Source organism: Ptychodera flava, chromosome 7 (genome assembly GCF_041260155.1).
Source record: "Ptychodera flava strain L36383 chromosome 7, AS_Pfla_20210202, whole genome shotgun sequence".
In the NCBI taxonomy this organism is placed as follows: Eukaryota; Metazoa; Hemichordata; class Enteropneusta; family Ptychoderidae; genus Ptychodera; species Ptychodera flava.
The window spans coordinates 2371831-2390452 of NC_091934.1; the positions used below are offsets into that span (position 1 = coordinate 2371831).

General features: G+C 36.9%; 1 protein-coding gene across 2 annotated transcripts in view; it reads right to left on the minus strand.

Annotated features, from left to right (window-relative positions):
• The window catches only part of LOC139136557 (basement membrane-specific heparan sulfate proteoglycan core protein-like), a 176993-nt gene that overhangs the window by 131196 nt on the left and 27175 nt on the right, over positions 1 to 18622 (minus strand). For both annotated transcript variants that reach the window (XM_070704289.1, XM_070704290.1), the window contains exons 2-4: positions 13026 to 13200; positions 3583 to 3692; positions 1083 to 1141 (exon numbers count right to left, since the gene is read on the minus strand). In XM_070704289.1, the coding sequence (XP_070560390.1) occupies positions 1083 to 1141; positions 3583 to 3692; positions 13026 to 13200 (344 nt within the window). The remainder of the gene's footprint in view (positions 1 to 1082; positions 1142 to 3582; positions 3693 to 13025; positions 13201 to 18622) is intronic.

The window sequence follows — 18622 nt, forward strand, 5'->3', positions numbered from 1 at the left end:
AAACAATTTGTATATGTTCAAAAGGAGTATTTGAAAAACATTGTACTTATTGATTCTTTTGACACCTGACATATTCTACTTTACATCACCTGGGCCCTGTCAGACATAATTAAGATAGGATATCATGTGACACTGACAGATAAGATATATGTCAAATATCAAATTGATCTGTACTTTGAGTTAACATTGCATAGAAATCTGTGTAAAAGATTGTCCAATGGATTTATTTTATATTATGCGATACATAAAGTCCAAATGGAAAAAAATTATATTATGCTATACATAAAGTCCAAATGGAAAAAAATTATATATACACAAAAAGTGTGGTTAGCACGTAATATAGTTATCACCAATGGTTATCTACTAAACTGAAAGGTACACGGTCACTGTTAATTTGCATATTCCATATATGGTAAAGTGGCGGGGCTTAGCGTACTACCCCGTAACACCTGTAGCTGTTGGTCCTCCATATTTGATACGTCAAAGAACATGCAGACGACGCTGCTAAGTATGCCACAGCTCATCGTGTGGAGGCACCCTTTTTAAAAGGCGGCCACCCTCGTAAAATCTGTGATTGGCTATTGAAAACAGGTGACCAAATACCTTAAATTAAACTATGCAAATAAAGTATTGCTGCATTTCCAATACAACTGTTCCAAAATATACCAGGCCAAGAACGATAAGTTAATACTGCATGACTAATTAGTGCCTTTGATGAAAATAACAAAGCACTTGTGACTGATTTAAAAAAAGACATTTCTTGACATGGCATAACAACCTTTCTACAGTTGCACAATCTACTTCAAAATTTTGCACATCTTCGCTTTCCAGTGAATTTCAAATCAACTGAAACAACTAGTTTTCCGCATAATTTTATTGGTAGATTTTGCTGATAAAAATCAATGGACAAGATGTTATCAAGCAATAACTTTACAGTCCACATCACCCGGTATAATACCATGACATTTACACAAATTAACATGACTATTTAACAAGTTCACCCATCGCCCTGTAACCAGTTCACCCAGGTTAGTGTCAATAAACCATGGTAAAAGTAAAATGGGAAATGTTGCAGTACTCACTTGAATTCTACCACTCTAGCTTCTTGATTTCCAGGAACGCCAGTAAACAGCAAATCAATCTTGTTAAAGAATCCAAACAAAATTTAAAATTACACCTCAGAATATTTTTTACACACATATACATGTACTATGTAACAGACAATATTCATACCGATATTTAAAACCACGACTTGCATAAAGATATTTTAAGCAATAGCGTAGACTTTCATTGGAATTCTCAGCATAATGTCATACTGGTAAATGCAGTGACATGGTGTATCTTTGTCCATGCAACTTTAAACAATCTACATCATCAACATTACTCTAACCATAAACATATCACACAGTCGAATTGAGACAGCCTAAGTGACTCGTCAGTTTCTTTGGCCTTGGGGCCAGTGGACTATTTTTTGCCAACGTCAAAAAGTGGCTGTCCCCCCCCCCCAATTTCAACATTTTAAATAGGGTGACCCCCCCCATGAATTCGCACCCCCCCCCCCACCCCAGGCCAAAGAAACTGACCAGCCCCTAAAGTCTCTGTTTAAATCACTTGAGGTAGGTAATCTTGAATACTACAAGCATACAGATATTTAAACCACTACATGTAATAAAGATCCCTGAACCACTACATGTAATAAAGATCCCTGAACCACTACATGTAATAAAGATCCCTGAACCACTACATGTAATAAAGATCCTTGAACCACTACATGTAATAAAGATCCCTGAACCACTACATGTAATAAAGATCCCTGAACCACTACACGTAATAGAGATCCCTGAACCACTACACGTAATAAAGATCCCTGAACCACTACACCTAATAAAGATCCCTGAACCACTACACGTAATAAAGATCCCTGAACAACTACACGTAATAAAGATCCCTGAACCACTACACGTAATAAAGATCCCTGAACCACTACATGTAATAAAGATCCCTGAACCACTACACGTAATAAAGATCCCTGAACAACTACACGTAATAGAGATCCCTGAACCACTACACGTAATAAAGATCCCTGAACCACTACACCTAATAAAGATCCCTGAACCACTACACGTAATAAAGATCCCTGAACAACTACACGTAATAAAGATCCCTGAACCACTACACGTAATAAAGATCCCTGAACCACTACACGTAATAAAGATCCCTGAACCACTACACGTAATAAAGATCCCTGAACCACTACATGTAATAAAGATCCCTGAACCACTACAGGTAATAAAGATCCCTGAACCACTACAGGTAATAAAGATCCCTAAACCACTACAGGTAATAACGATCCCTAAACCACTACACGTAATAAAGATCCCTGAACCACTACACGTAATAAAGATCCCTGAACCACTACACGTAATAAAGATCCCTGAACCACTACATGTAATAAAGATCCCTGAACCACTACATGTAATAAAGATCCCTGAACCACTACATGTAATAAAGATCCCTGAACCACTACATGTAATAAAGATCCCTGAACCACTACATATAATAAAGATCCCTGAACCACTACAAGAAGTCGACTTTAAAAAGGTTGACATTTGTAAGAAGTACCCTGAACTACTCAATCACTGAATCAGTTTCACATTATAAGTTTGCTCAGCAAAGTGTCTTGGAAATTGAGAAAAAACAAATAATCAATTAAATGATAGCTAAGTATCAGTGTCTTTGCATCTCATAAGGAGTTTATGGGCAGTGACCCTCCCTAAAATGCCCTTTGGTAGAGTGAATTATTAGCAATGTCAGGGGACCGATGATTAGCTTTTTCCTCATCAAGAGTTTTAGTAGCAATCACAGAAGGCAATTAATTCATTTGGAATAGAAGCAATGCCACTGTTACAAGGAGAAGTGTAGATGGCAACTTGCTGGCAAAGACAACAGCACCTGAAAGGAATATTCTATTATCATTGCTGAATTCATGTAGCTAGCATTGTTGAATATGACTGTTGACTATCACAGTTTTTATGAAGTTTATTTTACACTATATTATCAAAATATTTTTGTTCGGTCATTCACATTCTGAGACGAAGTTTTTTAAAATATGATTGCATGTGTACAGTGGAATGTTGGCACTGAATTTGGTACATTGCAATTCAATTTATTGTCACAGCTTTAGTGTTACTGACATTCTTGATTTCATATTTCAGGGATTGATATCGGCAAAACAACACTTTATCCCTTTCCTTCTAGTTTATGGCTAGAAAATATTCTGTGTGATTGCATCCTTGATGACATTTAGTTCAAAAAATTGCAGTTTATAACATATTAGGTGTAAAATCTTTTGATTTGCATTTACATCAATTGTTTCGTAAGATACAGATGATTACTTAAAGTGATTTCACTTGAAGTCTCTAGTCTCACAACCAGGACTACCCTTTCAAGCTACTAAGCTACTACCACCAACAGAGGGCGCTTGTCAAAAAGTAAAAGTAAATCACTTTTGTGACCTCTGACCCTACAGATAGAAACTACCCGATGGTCGCACACCCTACACCCTACATAAGCTGTTCTTACCTGTCCTTCAATTTTCCTAGCCAGTGAGTCAAATAAGTCATTTCCAGGTCCATTAGCAAGCTCATCAGTGTACTCTATATTTGTTATTCGCATCATTGATCGATGATATACTGCAAAAAAAAAATAAAAAGTCATTTTATCTTTAAAAACTCATTTGAAGATGTACTGTACCATATGTAAAACAAATTAAATTCAATCATTAGAAAATATGCAATGGTAAGTCAGATTTATTAAAATCTTTACCAAATTTCATTGTATATGGAAAATGAAAAAAATAAAATATTTCTGACCAAAATCATTAATACACTTCTTTATAAATGGGTGATTATGGCTTTTTTATAATCATGGTTAACGTTGGGAAGGACACAGAGAACATAGCCTAACCCTTGTAGGTCACCACGCATCACTCTCAACTGCTTGTGTCATTACCCATGCACATATCAGTGTGGTCAATGCTACACATCGGCCATTTTAACTTTTGCCACACTCAAGTTCACATCGCTAAACTCCCACCCACTCTCCACAAAAAACTGTGCATTTCGCTGCAGGATAGCAGCTCACAATAAAGAGAACTGTACATTTTTCTTCTATATTGATAGCTTAAACACAATAAAGTTCTATGGGGTTACTGTCATGGGCCTGTAGTGGGTGCCCGGTAGCATGTGAAGTGGGATCCTGTGAGGGACCTGGTACCACTGTCTAGGCCACCACGACACCCCCACCGTGGCAGTACCGGTACATGCATCCTGGTAGCATGCTGCCCTACCCTCGAGGCCATTGCTATTGGAGATGGTAACAACACCTGGATGTGCCGTTGCCCCTGAATTTCAGCCAAACCTTTGTCTCCATGTCGTTTTTTGAATTAACTATGATGTTTTGTGTGTTTGGAATGAGTTGCTGTATTTCAATAGTCAGCTTTATCACTTCAGTGTTTTCTTCTATTTACAATATTTTGATTCTTCCACTTATCTTTTGTGCAAATTGATATTTTCATCCATGTACTTTCAGAAACTTTTGTTACGATATATTCTTTGGTGTTGGGATAAAAGTTTTACTGTTTTCTGATACATACAAAGTTTAAGTCAAAATGAGACTTCAGTGGATACTGGGTGCCAAAAGGAATGCATTAGAAACATATAATGGAAAAAAACAAAAAGGTTTTTGTCCATATTTGTGTTTACACAAACAAAGTTTCTCATCATGCTTAGAATGTTTAAGTAAACACATATCATTCATCAATGTTGTACAAAGTATGATCAATATATGGAAGAGGTCAAGTTAACATTGATGCTCTTAGTATTGATATGTGTACAGCTTAATTACAGAAATTCACCAAATATGCAAATGAGCTTTAATATAAGCCATGCCATCAAACTTTTAACATTGTTAGACCATGGGACAGTTTGTACCTGTATAGTTTCATATCAATTTGGTAGAGAAACTCTTGAAATACAGTCTAACCCATAAATTTATTACTTATGCAAATTATTGTTAATCATCCAGGCAACATCCAGCAAACTCCAATCAGAGCTAGGTCTGTCCATAATAATGCTTATGTTCCACATTGCATGACATGCTGACCTATGGAACAACATGGACAGACAGGTGATGAACACACACACACACACACACACACACACACACACACACACACACACACACCACACACACACACACACACACACACACACACACACACACACACACACACACACACACACACACACACACACACACACACACACACACACACACACACACACACACACACACACACACACACACACACACACAGGTGTTGTGGCAACATACCACACCGTTTTGGCCTCCAGTGTACAGTATCCAAAAACTGACTGGGATCACACTTGCATGGATGTAGGATGAATAAAGTAGTTGATAGACTTAGTTTATAGCCGTGCAAACTGCTGACCTGTAGCAGAGGTCAATATATGACCTCAATGTTATCTTAGCGGAAAGTCTGTTCATATTGAAATAACACCATTGACAGCGTACATCCAAGCGAAAAGACAAAGTTAACAAAGCTGTGATTCTGAACTGGAAATGACATATCAAAGGTCATGACACCAATCCACAATCATTTCAGGGTCAGTTGTAACTGATTGTTCGAAGTCTTCTCTTTGCTTTCCGTCATGGGTACGCAGACAATTTGTACGGTCTGAAATCATGTTTAATTGGCGTAACTAGAATCACAAATGCTTATCTAAACAAAGAGCATATTGTAACAGTAAAACTGGGTGAACCTAAAAATAACCCAATCTTAAAATAATCTATGTAGACATGTGTTATTTGATAATTCCAACCAGGAAACAACCATGTGATATAAGGTCATGAGGTCAAATATCAGAAATGTTATAACTGAGCTGAAACATATGCCAGCTCAGATAGATCTAAGAGATGTGAGTTTTAGAAACAAGTAATGCTAAATGTTTTTTTAGAAAAAATGTAACACTAGCTTCTTGTCTAAAAATTTTACTTTTAATTTGACAAGCAACGTTAGTATAATATGACAAAACGCCACACAGAACAAAGAGTTCTTTGTAAAAGATTATTCGCTGTGGACCTATACAGTTTGCTTTTGAAAATATCAATACTGGGAAAATGTCAAATGAAAGGCACCCATTTTCCACATTACAGGGATCAATTTAATTGAAAATGTTCATCCTGTGAAAACATAAAATAAATTCTGGACATCGAGGCATGAAATTAAAGCCTTTGTAGAATTTTTGAAAACTTCAATTCTTACTGTACCAGTTTCAATTATTGCTCACTAATTTTCACTGTATCAAAACAATAGTACCAAGCATGTCCATTCATAGTCATAAGTTCCATAATGACAAACTCAATATAACAAACACAAAAGTACAGCACAAATAGACAACAGACAAGTACCAGTATAGAAAACAAAGTCAAACCCATAGAACAAAAACATATAGACCTTGGGTAACTGTTACAAGTGTACTGGAGACCAATTACTGGATTAAAAATACCGTGAGGTATGTAAGGGTAGCTCAAACCCCCAACTGGGACCGCCAACTGGGACTCCCAGTTGGCTTAAAATGCACTCTGGGACCGGTCCCAGTTCGCTTCTGGGACTGGTCCCAGAAGTGAACTGGGACTGGTCCCAGTTGGCCTCTAGGACCGGTCCCAGAAGGACCTCATTGTCACCACAGTCAACAACAGATTCATCGTTCATGAATAGAATCTTCAACATTTGCATCTTTGTAGATGTGTTCACAGTTTTCATGATGCATTTTCTCTGTAACCCACAAATTTGCAGTTTAAGAAAAAGAAAAACCGGTCCCAGAAGCGAACTGGGACCGGTCCCAGAAGCGTAGCTCGACGTAACTGGGACCATTATGATTGCGGGGAAACGCACTTGTATCGAATGAAATGTACCATGGAGGTAAGGTACCGCCATGCTGTCATGACGAAACCATAATATTGATGGGAAAGAAGTTTCCCATCCCACTATATGCCTTTTGTAGCAATTGTATGCACTTGTTTTATTCATATTCTCTGTGCTGTTGTGAAAATTATGTATGTTTTTTGTGTGGGAAAGCTAACATCTCCCTGTTTCATCTAGGACAGTCAGGTCTCATTTCAATTCTGGGACTCCTAGCTCCATAGAGCTATGACAGACATACAGACTGAAATAGAAAACACTGAGACAGCATATACTATATAGCTACTAGCTGTCAATGAAGTTTTGAAGCAGTGCATGTTGTTGACTCGTATATTCAAAACCCTTTGTCTTAAAATGTAATGGGACTATTATCACCTCATTGATGTCTATTTTTTCCTCGCATAACCATGAAATGATTCTGCTGTACCAGTACATGCATGCACTAATGGTTGCCCCTCTCCTATTTATGTCTATCTGTTCAGAAATATAACTAGGTCCAAATTAAGATATCAGTCATATACTGCAAGTGAATTGCAATTCTATTAAAACACAGCGGATTTTTGTTAAATGTTTTGTCTGCTGTTTTTAATGTAATGAAAGCCTTGATGAGTTAATTGCTAGTCTTGCACAGTTATTTTCATCTCCTTTTCCATCTGATTCAGTACACAGTCTCCCTATCAGTGTGATCCGTACAGTAAGATTTCAACACACACCATAGCATAGGACGTACTAGGACTAAGAATGAGTACATCACAGTAAGGCCAAAATAATCAAATTCTTTGTTTAGCGCCCACTCAAATATTTCGAAACATGAGCGGGAAGGCAGTACTAAAACACATACAAGAAAATCAAAACACACGTTATATTTTCTTGATTATTTCCATGTAACAACATAAGTGTCTATACAAAAATCATCAGAAACTTCCTTTCATCGCAATCATCATAAGTTATACTACAAGATGTGAAATTTTGTAAACAGGAATGCTACTCAGTGAAATCCTATTCAAGCCATTGGTAGTAGGAAAAACCCTAGTATGTGCACACAGATGCAAAACAAAGAATTAAATTACTTTGGCCTTTAATAGTTGGGATCTATTAAATGTCGCGTATACCTACGATTATGGCAGGGTAAAAAGATGAAAACATTAACAGATTGTTAGTATGAAGTACCAGTAACTGGGTTTTTTCATAGTGGTCCCAGTTCACAAATTGGATGTGTCCCTGAAGTGTACTGGGACTGATCCTGGAGGCCAACTAGGACCGCGGCCGGGGTCCTAGAGTTAATTTTGAAGCCAACTGGGACTGGTCCTGGAAGCCAACTGGGACCGGTCCCAGAAGCGAACTGGGACCGGTCCCAGAGTGCATTTTAAGCCAACTGGGAGTCCCAGTTGGCGGTCCCAGTCAGGGGTTTGAGCTACCCTTACATACCTGATACCGTGGAACATAAATTGAAATACATAACTCCTTTACGTTATTTTTAAAGTGTTTCAGTGACTTTTCTTAAACAATAATCTCAGCTGCATATCACAGGTTTTGGTGAAGGATGTTAAATACATTCTAATCCTTCGGTCATATTCTGTGGAAAAGTGTAAAATATACAGTATACATGTAGTATCTGCAAAATTATATAAAATGTTCCGGTTCAACAAGAACTTGATGTTAATACATGTGGTAAGACTGCCCTCTAGTGACATGTTGTTACAAATCGCTTTGAATTAAAGTGTCAGTAGCTGTAACATGTTGTGATGTTTTCACTATTCTTATTCAACTCCCCGACACATTTTGTGATGTTTTCACTATTCTTATTCAACTCCCAGACACATGTTGTAATGTTTTCACTATTCTTATTCAACTCCCTGACACATTTTGTGATGTTTTCACTATTCTTATTCAACTCCCTGACACATGTTGTAATGTTTTCACTATTCTTATTCAACTCCCCGACACATGTTGTAATGTTTTCACTATTCTTATTCAACTCCCCGACACATTTTGTGATGTTTTCACTATTCTTATTCAACTCCCTGACACATGTTGTGATGTTTTCACTATTCTTATTCAACTCCCTGACACATTTTGTAATGTTTTCACTATTCTTATTCAACTCCCTGACACATGTTGTAATGTTTTCACTATTCTTATTCAACTCCCTGACACATTTTGTGATGTTTTCACTATTCTTATTCAACTCCCTGACACATGTTGTGATGTTTTCACTATTCTTATTCAACTCCCTGACACATTTTGTGATGTTTTCACTATTCTTATTCAACTCCCTGACACATTTTGTAATGTTTTCACTATTCTTATTCAACTCCCTGACACATTTTGTGATGTTTTCACTATTCTTATTCAACTCCCTGACACATTTTGTAATGTTTTCACTATTCTTATTCAACTCCCTGACACATTTTGTGATGTTTTCACTATTCTTATACAACTCCCGGACACATGTTGTGATGTTTTCACTATTCTTATTCAACTCCCTGACACATGTTGTAATGTTTTCACTATTCTTATTCAACTCCCTGACACGTTGTGATGTTTTCACTATTCTTATTCAACTCCCTGACACATGTTGTGATGTTTTCACTATTCTTATTCAACTCCCTGACACATGTTGTGATGTTTTCACTATTCTTATTCAACTCCCTGACACATGTTGTGATGTTTTCACTATTCTTATTCAACTCCCTGACACATGTTGTGATGTTTTCACTATTCTTATTCAACTCCCCGACACATGTTGTGATGTTTTCACTATTCTTATTCAACTCCCTGACACATGTTGTAATGTTTTCACTATTCTTATTTAACTCCCTGACACATGTTGTGATGTTTTCACTATTCTTATTCAACTCCCTGACACATGTTGTGATGTTTTCACTATTCTTATTCAACTCCCTGACACATGTTGTAATGTTTTCACTATTCTTATTCAACTCCCTGACACATGTTGTAATGTTTTCACTATTCTTATTCAACTCCCTGACACATTTTGTGATGTTTTCACTATTCTTATTCAACTCCCTGACACATTTTGTAATGTTTTCACTATTCTTATTCAACTCCCTGACATATTTTGTAATGTTTTCACTATTCTTATTCAACTCCCTGACGCATGTTGTAATGTTTTCACTATTCTTATTCAACTCCCTGACACATTTTGTGATGTTTTCACTATTCTTATTCAACTCCCTGACACATTTTGTGATGTTTTCACTATTCTTATTCAACTCCCTGACACATTTTGTGATGTTTTCACTATTCTTATTCAACTCCCTGACACATTTTGTAATGTTTTCACTATTCTTATTCAACTCCCTGACATATTTTGTAATGTTTTCACTATTCTTATTCAACTCCCTGACACATGTTGTGATGTTTTCACTATTCTTATTCAACTCCCTGACACATTTTGTAATGTTTTCACTATTCTTATTCAACTCCCCGACACATGTTGTAATGTTTTCACTATTCTTATTCAACTCCCCGACACATTTTGTGATGTTTTCACTATTCTTATTCAACTCCCTGACACATGTTGTGATGTTTTCACTATTCTTATTCAACTCCCTGACACATGTTGTAATGTTTTCACTATTCTTATTCAACTCCCTGACACATGTTGTAATGTTTTCACTATTCTTATACAACTCCCTGACACATTTTGTGATGTTTTCACTATTCTTATTCAACTCCCTGACACATGTTGTAATGTTTTCACTATTCTTATTTAACTCCCTGACACATTTTGTGATGTTTTCACTATTCTTATTCAACTCCCTGACACATGTTGTAATGTTTTCACTATTCTTATTCAACTCCCTGACACATTTTGTGATGTTTTCACTATTCTTATTCAACTCCCTGACACATGTTGTAATGTTTTCACTATTCTTATTCAACTCCCCGACACATTTTGTAATGTTTTCACTATTCTTATTCAACTCCCTGACACATTTTGTGATGTTTTCACTATTCTTAGTCAACTCCCTGACACATGTTGTGATGTTTTCACTATTCTTATTCAACTCCCTGACACATGTTGTGATGTTTTCACTATTCTTATTCAACTCCCTGACACATGTTGTAATGTTTTCACTATTCTTATTCAACTCCCTGACACATTTTGTGATGTTTTCACTATTCTTATTCAACTCCCTGACACATGTTGTGAATGTTTTCACTATTCTTATTCAACTCCCTGACACATGTTGTGATGTTTTCACTATTCTTTATTCAACTCCCTGACACATTTTGTGATGTTTTCACTATTCTTATTCACTCCCTGACATATTTTGTAATGTTTTCACTATTCTTATTCAACTCCCTGACACATTTTGTGATGTTTTCACTATTCTTATTCAACTCCCTGACACATTTTGTAATGTTTTCACTATTCTTATTCAACTCCCTGACACATGTTGTAATGTTTTCACTATTCTTATTCAACTCCCTGACACATGTTTGTAATGTTTTCACTATTCTTATTCAACTCCCCGACACATTTTGTAATGTTTTCACTATTCTTATTCAACTCCCCGACACATGTTGTGATGTTTTCACTATTCTTATTCAACTCCCTGACACATGTTGTGATGTTTTCACTATTCTTATTCAACTCCCTGACACATGTTGTGATGTTTTCACTATTCTTATTCAACTCCCTGACACATGTTGTAATGTTTTCACTATTCTTATTCAACTCCCTGACACATGTTGTGATGTTTTCACTATTCTTATACAACTCCCTGACACATGTTGTAATGTTTTCACTATTCTTATTCAACTCCCTGACACATGTTGTAATGTTTTCACTATTCTTATTCAACTCCCTGACACATTTTGTAATGTTTTCACTATTCTTATTCAACTCCCTGACACATGTTATGATGTTTTCACTATTCTTATTCAACTCCCTGACACATGTTGTAATGTTTTCACTATTCTTATTCAACTCCCTGACATAGTTTGTAATGTTTTCACTATTCTTATTCAACTCCCTGACACATTTTGTGATGTTTTCACTATTCTTATTCAACTCCCTGACACATTTTGTGATGTTTTCACTATTCTTATACAACTCCCTGACACATGTTGTGATGTTTTCACTATTCTTATTCAACTCCCTGACACATGTTGTAATGTTTTCACTATTCTTATTCAACTCCCCGACACATTTTGTAATGTTTTCACTCTTCTTATTCAACTCCCTGACACATTTTGTAATGTTTTCACTATTCTTAGTCAACTCCCTGACACATGTTGAAACAGTGATTAATTAGCTTGTCTACACAGCGTCTACAGGTTTAAACTACACTGATTAATTAGCTTGTCTACACAGCGTCTACAGGTTTAAACTACACTGATTAATTAGCTTGTCTACACAGCGTCTACAGGTTTAAACTACACTGATTAATTAGCTTGTCTACACAGCGCTTACAGGTTTAAACTACACTGATTAATTAGCTTGTCTACACAGCGTCTACAGGTTTAAACTACACTGATTAATTAGCTTGTCTACACAGCGTCTACAGGTTTAAACTACACTGATTAATTAGCTTGTCTACACAGCGTCTACAGGTTTAAACTACACTGATTAATTAGCTTGTCTACACAGCGTCTACAGGTTTAAACTACACTGATATTGTTAGGATGTGAATTCTATTTCATCGGACCAGAATTCATTTATCAACGATAACATTGCAGTCTACACATGTATAGACTGAGTTGACAAGCAGAGGACAGTGTATATCAACATACTTTGGGAAGCAGAACAAAGAAATGTATTTGAAATTTAAAGCAAAAATATTTAATGGCCTTTATTAAGATGTGTGTAGATTTTAAGATTTGAATAAGATTTGAATGAAAGGGTAAACCCTGGATAATCTGGTATGATATTTGAATAGGTGTGAATAAGATTTGAGTAGAAAAGTAATCTGTGATGAAATTTGAATGGATGTGAATAAAATTTGAATAGAAAAGTGAAGTCCACTATAAGATTTTGAATACTTACATGTTGATCCTGGTGGTATAGTTCCTCCACTACCTTCCTCATCTCCTGAACTAATGACTTCATCATTGGGATAATCTTCATCATCAAATGTTTGGAAATTGTAAATATCACTGAATACTATGTCATCCGAGTTACCTTCTCTTCCAGATTTTGGACTTTCAGGAAGTGTGTTTCCCTGCAAGTATGGCAAATTAATCACATGCTTATTAGCAGATAGATAATTTAATATTTTTCCACACGATAATCATTAGAATGACATATGAACCATGTAGACTGCGGATGTTTGTGTAATAGCAATAGTTTACATAAAAATCTCTGTAATACCAAGATAAAAACTTATTTTCAGACATAATGTCAGTCATGTATTGATATCTAGGAAATAGAATGAAATAGATATTTCACTTTTGTAATTTCCTCTTCTTTCACTTTCATATCCCTTATAATCTATAGATTAAGTTAATTTTTTGCCCTTTGTCAATTTCAGAAATGATTTGTCTTGTGTTTCAATGAATTACAACCCATCTATGATCAGACTACATTTTCATGATAAACGTGTTCCTAGAATTTAAAACTTTGAAATGGCATGTCTACATTTTTCATACACATAAAATATTATTCATAAAGGGACTGAAAATCCTGAATTTAAATTGTCTTTTTGAAAATAATCACATTGTATAACCTTCACATTGACAACACTGTATTCAATCCGTCTATTTATTTGCAGTTACAGGCACATTTCCAAACTGTATATGCCTCAATCTTATGCCACATGCAGCAGTGGACACTGGAATTGATGTAAGAAACTACAACTGACAACCCTTCAAATGTCACAGTAGGCACAAAGACATACAAATCTACATTTGGAAACCACAAAATCAACCAACCATTTCTGACTGTTGACTCTACAGTAGGAAAATATGAAAAGCAAACACTTTTAATAAAGCCAAAAGAGAAATTGTTTAATTTGAAACCAGCCAAGGAGAAGTCAAGCGATGACCAGAGTATTGCTTTGTGATCCCTATCCCTACAAGTTGAGAAATGTTCCAGACAAGTCATGTTGTCATGTACATAGATACATGTATCGTTAGAGTAACACAACATGTTGATGAAATCTAATACACAAAGTTGCCATGCAAATAGCAACTCTTCACGTTCAACAAAAGTAATTTTTCTTCTGCTATGGATCCACAGCTACATGTATGGACCTACAGCTACGAATCCACAGCTATGGAATCATAGCTATGGATCCACAACTAGGGACCTACAGCTACGAATCCACAGCTATGGAACCACAGCTATGGACCTACAGCTACATGTATGGATCAGCAGCTAAGGATCCATACACTTTGGACAGACAGCTATGGATTCATAGCTATGGAACCACAAATATGGATTCATAGCTATGGATCCACAACTATGGACCCACAGCTATGGATCCACAGCTATGGACCAAGACCTACATGTATGGACCCATACCTATGGAACCACAGCTATGCATTCAATGCTATGGACCCACAGCTATGGATCCACAGCTATGGACCAACAGCTATGGATCCACAACTATGGACCCACTGCTATGGACTCACAGCTATGGACCCAAAGCCATGGACCCACAGCTATGGACCAACAGCTATGGACACATGGAGCAACAGCTATGGACCCACAGCTATGGACCCACAGCTATGGATCCACAGCTATGGATCCATAGCTATGGACCCATAGCTATGGATCCACAGCTATGGACTCACAGTTATGGACCCACAGCTATGGATCCACAGCTATGGACCCACAGCTATGGACCCACAGCTATGGATCCACAGCTATGGATCCATAGCTATGGACCCATAGCTATGGATCCACAGCTACATTTATCTAATCGTCTCAAAACGGACGAACTACGAGCAGACGTACGAGCTCGTACGAGCAAATTACGAGTGACGTAATGTGCCGCAATTTCACCGTACAGGTGACGTTATGTCAGTATTTCTCTATAGCCTGTCTGTGTTCAGTGTACTATTGTGAGTGACATATCAAAATACATGGCTGTGTGATCGAAAAAAATTTCGTTGTAATTTGAAGGAATATGGCAGGTTTAATGTAAAAAACTTCAAGAAAAAACAACGCAACAGTTATTACAGCTACACCGGCGGTAGGTTCATATCCAGAGCCCCGTACGCTCTACCGCCGTCGCTTGAAAACAATCTCATAAACCAAGCAATATGGGCAGCTGTGTATGGACAGCCTAATGCTTGACTTCCCGGAGAAGGCGAGCTGTCACGTTCAAGTTCAGGATTATTTGTCGATCAAATTTCAGTAAATTTACCTTACCTAGATGTAATCTTGTCTATAGGCTTAAGTTCCGCCGAAGTTTGACAAATGACCTCGATTTTACAGATTCATATTCGAAAGTTTTGAGTTTTGAGTGCAGACAGACATAAGTTTTGAGGCAACATGGCTGCGACCCCATGTCGACCCCAAGTGAAAATGTGTTCGCGATAAAATCTTCCTATATTTTTTTCAGAATTTTCGACAAAATCAATGCTTCTTACATCTTTTGTAAACTATTAAAATAAAAATGTGATGTGCCATGTCTCCAGATTTCTAAAAATATCGATCGAGGGAACATGAGCAGGCCCGCACAGCTGTTTCTGAGGTTATTGCAAACGTATGCATAAATTAGCCGGCAGGCATGCAGCGTGTGAAACATAGCTTGAAGTCAACAGCACCGCGCTTGTGTGGGACAGCGGCGTGTACAATTATTTAAGGCTTGGAAGTGCAAGGGTTTATCATCTTTATTCGAAAGAAAGAGGAGAAAAGCTGAGAAAATGTATAACTTAGTCTCCCTACTGCGGAGAAATGCAGCTGTGGTCATTTGCATAATAATAGTCTCCTTGCTGGCAATTTTCAACGTGACGTAGTTGAGTCCAGACAAATGTGCGTAAAGAAGCCGCACCGGATTTTGGAGTTCAAGATTGGAGGGGGTCTAACAATAGTTCCTAATACAAACCGCAGCTTCACTTATGAATTTTACGGCCTTACGTCAAAATCTTGCTGTGTATGATAAACCAGCATTGTACGTCACTCGTATTTTGAAAGTATGGGTACATTACGTCACTCGTTCTGTGAAAGTACGAGGCCGTACTTCTGCTCGTACAATGTCAGTTGTGAGACAATTACATACCTCACAGCTATGGATCCATAGCTATGGACCCACAGCTATGGACTCACAGTTATGGACCCACAGCTATGGATCCATAGCTATGGACCCACAGCTATGGACTCACAGTTATGGACCCACAGCTATGGATCCATAGCTATGGACCCATAGCTATGGATCCACAGCTATGGACCCATAGCTATGGATCCACAGCTATGGACTCACAGTTATGGACCCACAGCTATGGATCCACTGCTGTATGTATGGAACCATAGCTTGGAACTCACACCTATGGACCAAAAGCTTATTTTTAAGATGCAAATGAATTATTGTGCCATGGAGGCAGCTCAGCAGCGATAATTCAAACCACAGAAGGAGTTATGAAGGTCACAGAGTATTCACTTTATCAACTGTGAGAGAAATCCTTTGAGAAGAATCAAGAAATATATAGCTTGACCAATAAACAGAGGAAGGTACATGTAAGCATTTGACGGGCGCTGAAAAATACGCCTTGTAAATCTAGACTGATGTATGAGTTCCTCCTGGGTTAAGTCAAACCAAGACGATTGATGGTGCTCTGAATAGAACTAGTATTACACTACACAATGGGTGAGGAAAGTTGAGCTGACCAAACTACAATTACCTATACATGGTTCAAATGGCTAAGTCTGGAATACCATGATGTTATATGCACCTTTAACACAGTGACTTCATCAATTTGAAATGTACAGAAACACTTGAAAGAATTCTAGAATAGCAGTGAGGTCATGAGCCGATACAATGTACAAACACAAGCAACGGTAATTGATGCAGAATGTAGACAAACTTGGCATTTGATACGATGCTTTTGGAAGGAGTAGGGAAGATAAGATACTCCAAGTTAATTGGAATGGTGAATACTAATGTACTGTTGCATGGTGTCCATTTTGCTGAGTTGTCTTAAATCTGACAGTATCACATGACACATGAGTGCAAAAAGTCCATTAGACAATATTGCATCTTAAACTCTTCTCAACTCATCATTGCAGTCAGGAATTCAGGACAGCTTAATAGATTCATAAATAAATCTTGATGTGATCATAACTAATTTTCCTCTAGTTTAATATTCATGCATACAGTACATAGCTTTTTTTGATTAAAAGTTGCATAAGTTGTTAATTTAAACATTGATGAATTTCTTGACATTTGTCCTGAATTTGATGAAATTTTGTTGAAGCTTACTAGTGAATACCTTAATCAGGACAAATTTGATATATTCCATTGTGCAGTAAATACAGTTACTACTGTCTCCTTCTTACTTTCTGTTCAATTTTCTCATCAGTTTTGAGTCATCCCCATAACTTAACATAGCTGGAGTCATCCCCATAACCTAACATACCTGGCCAAAATCATGCTACCTGAATTACAGATGAAAAAACATGAATTAAGGAATCCGATGTAAAATGTGACAGAAAGCTTGGAAAGTAATTTGGAATATCCTTGAGTGACTGTCATAAGCACATGATTATCTGAGTACATGTACCAAAAGGTAACCGTAATATTTAACGATTACTACTTCTATGCATTAATGTAGTGGTAGATTAGATTGCTCTGTAAACAAGCATTAGCAAAATATTTTATCAACTTTGCAAGGTTGAAAAGATTACCCCTGGTCTAAGTTATAGATATGATACTCTGGTACATGGACAAGAAGATCACCAAGTAAACACAGCTAAGACAAATACATGTCAAAATCCAGTTTTTTGTCAATAGATAAACTGTCCAATCTTCTGAAAGATGAGCAGATCTTTGTCGTAATCAATGCATATAAAATTTGATTGCCTCCAACAATTTGACACTTCTTCAAACTTGACAGAATCATCGTCATAACCAAACATCTTTTTTTTAGGGTCTATGCTTTATGGCAACAACTTGGCCCTACTTGATTTTTGTATGCGTCGGCGGAACAGAAATCATGCTCTGGCTCACGAGAAATTGACAGACTATGCAATTCCAAAACAGAAATTCTGTAAATTTTTCATTTCTCTGCACTTGAGTGATTTTAAAGGAAAGAAGCAAGACTGTCAACTGTTTTAATTATTCTAGCTCTGCAATTTTTTTTCCAATTTTGGACAAACACTCCTCAGATTCAGTAGCCCATCCCTGAAGTCATACTGCAATAGTGATGGTCCATATTTAACACTACATGAACAAATCCAAATACATCAATTGTTGTCTGCTCAGTGTCATTACAATCTCCTCAGCAGTCTTTATTGTGTTCTTCTCAAAGTGGAACATCTGCTGACACTGCACATACACCATCAGGATAGTTTTCTTTTCAACAGCAGTTACCAAACTGTAAATATGTGCAATATATGTTTTAAAGAAAAATTGAAAGTTGAAATCTAGTATTTATAGGTAAACAAACTAAGACTTCAGGACTAATTCATACAGGATTAAT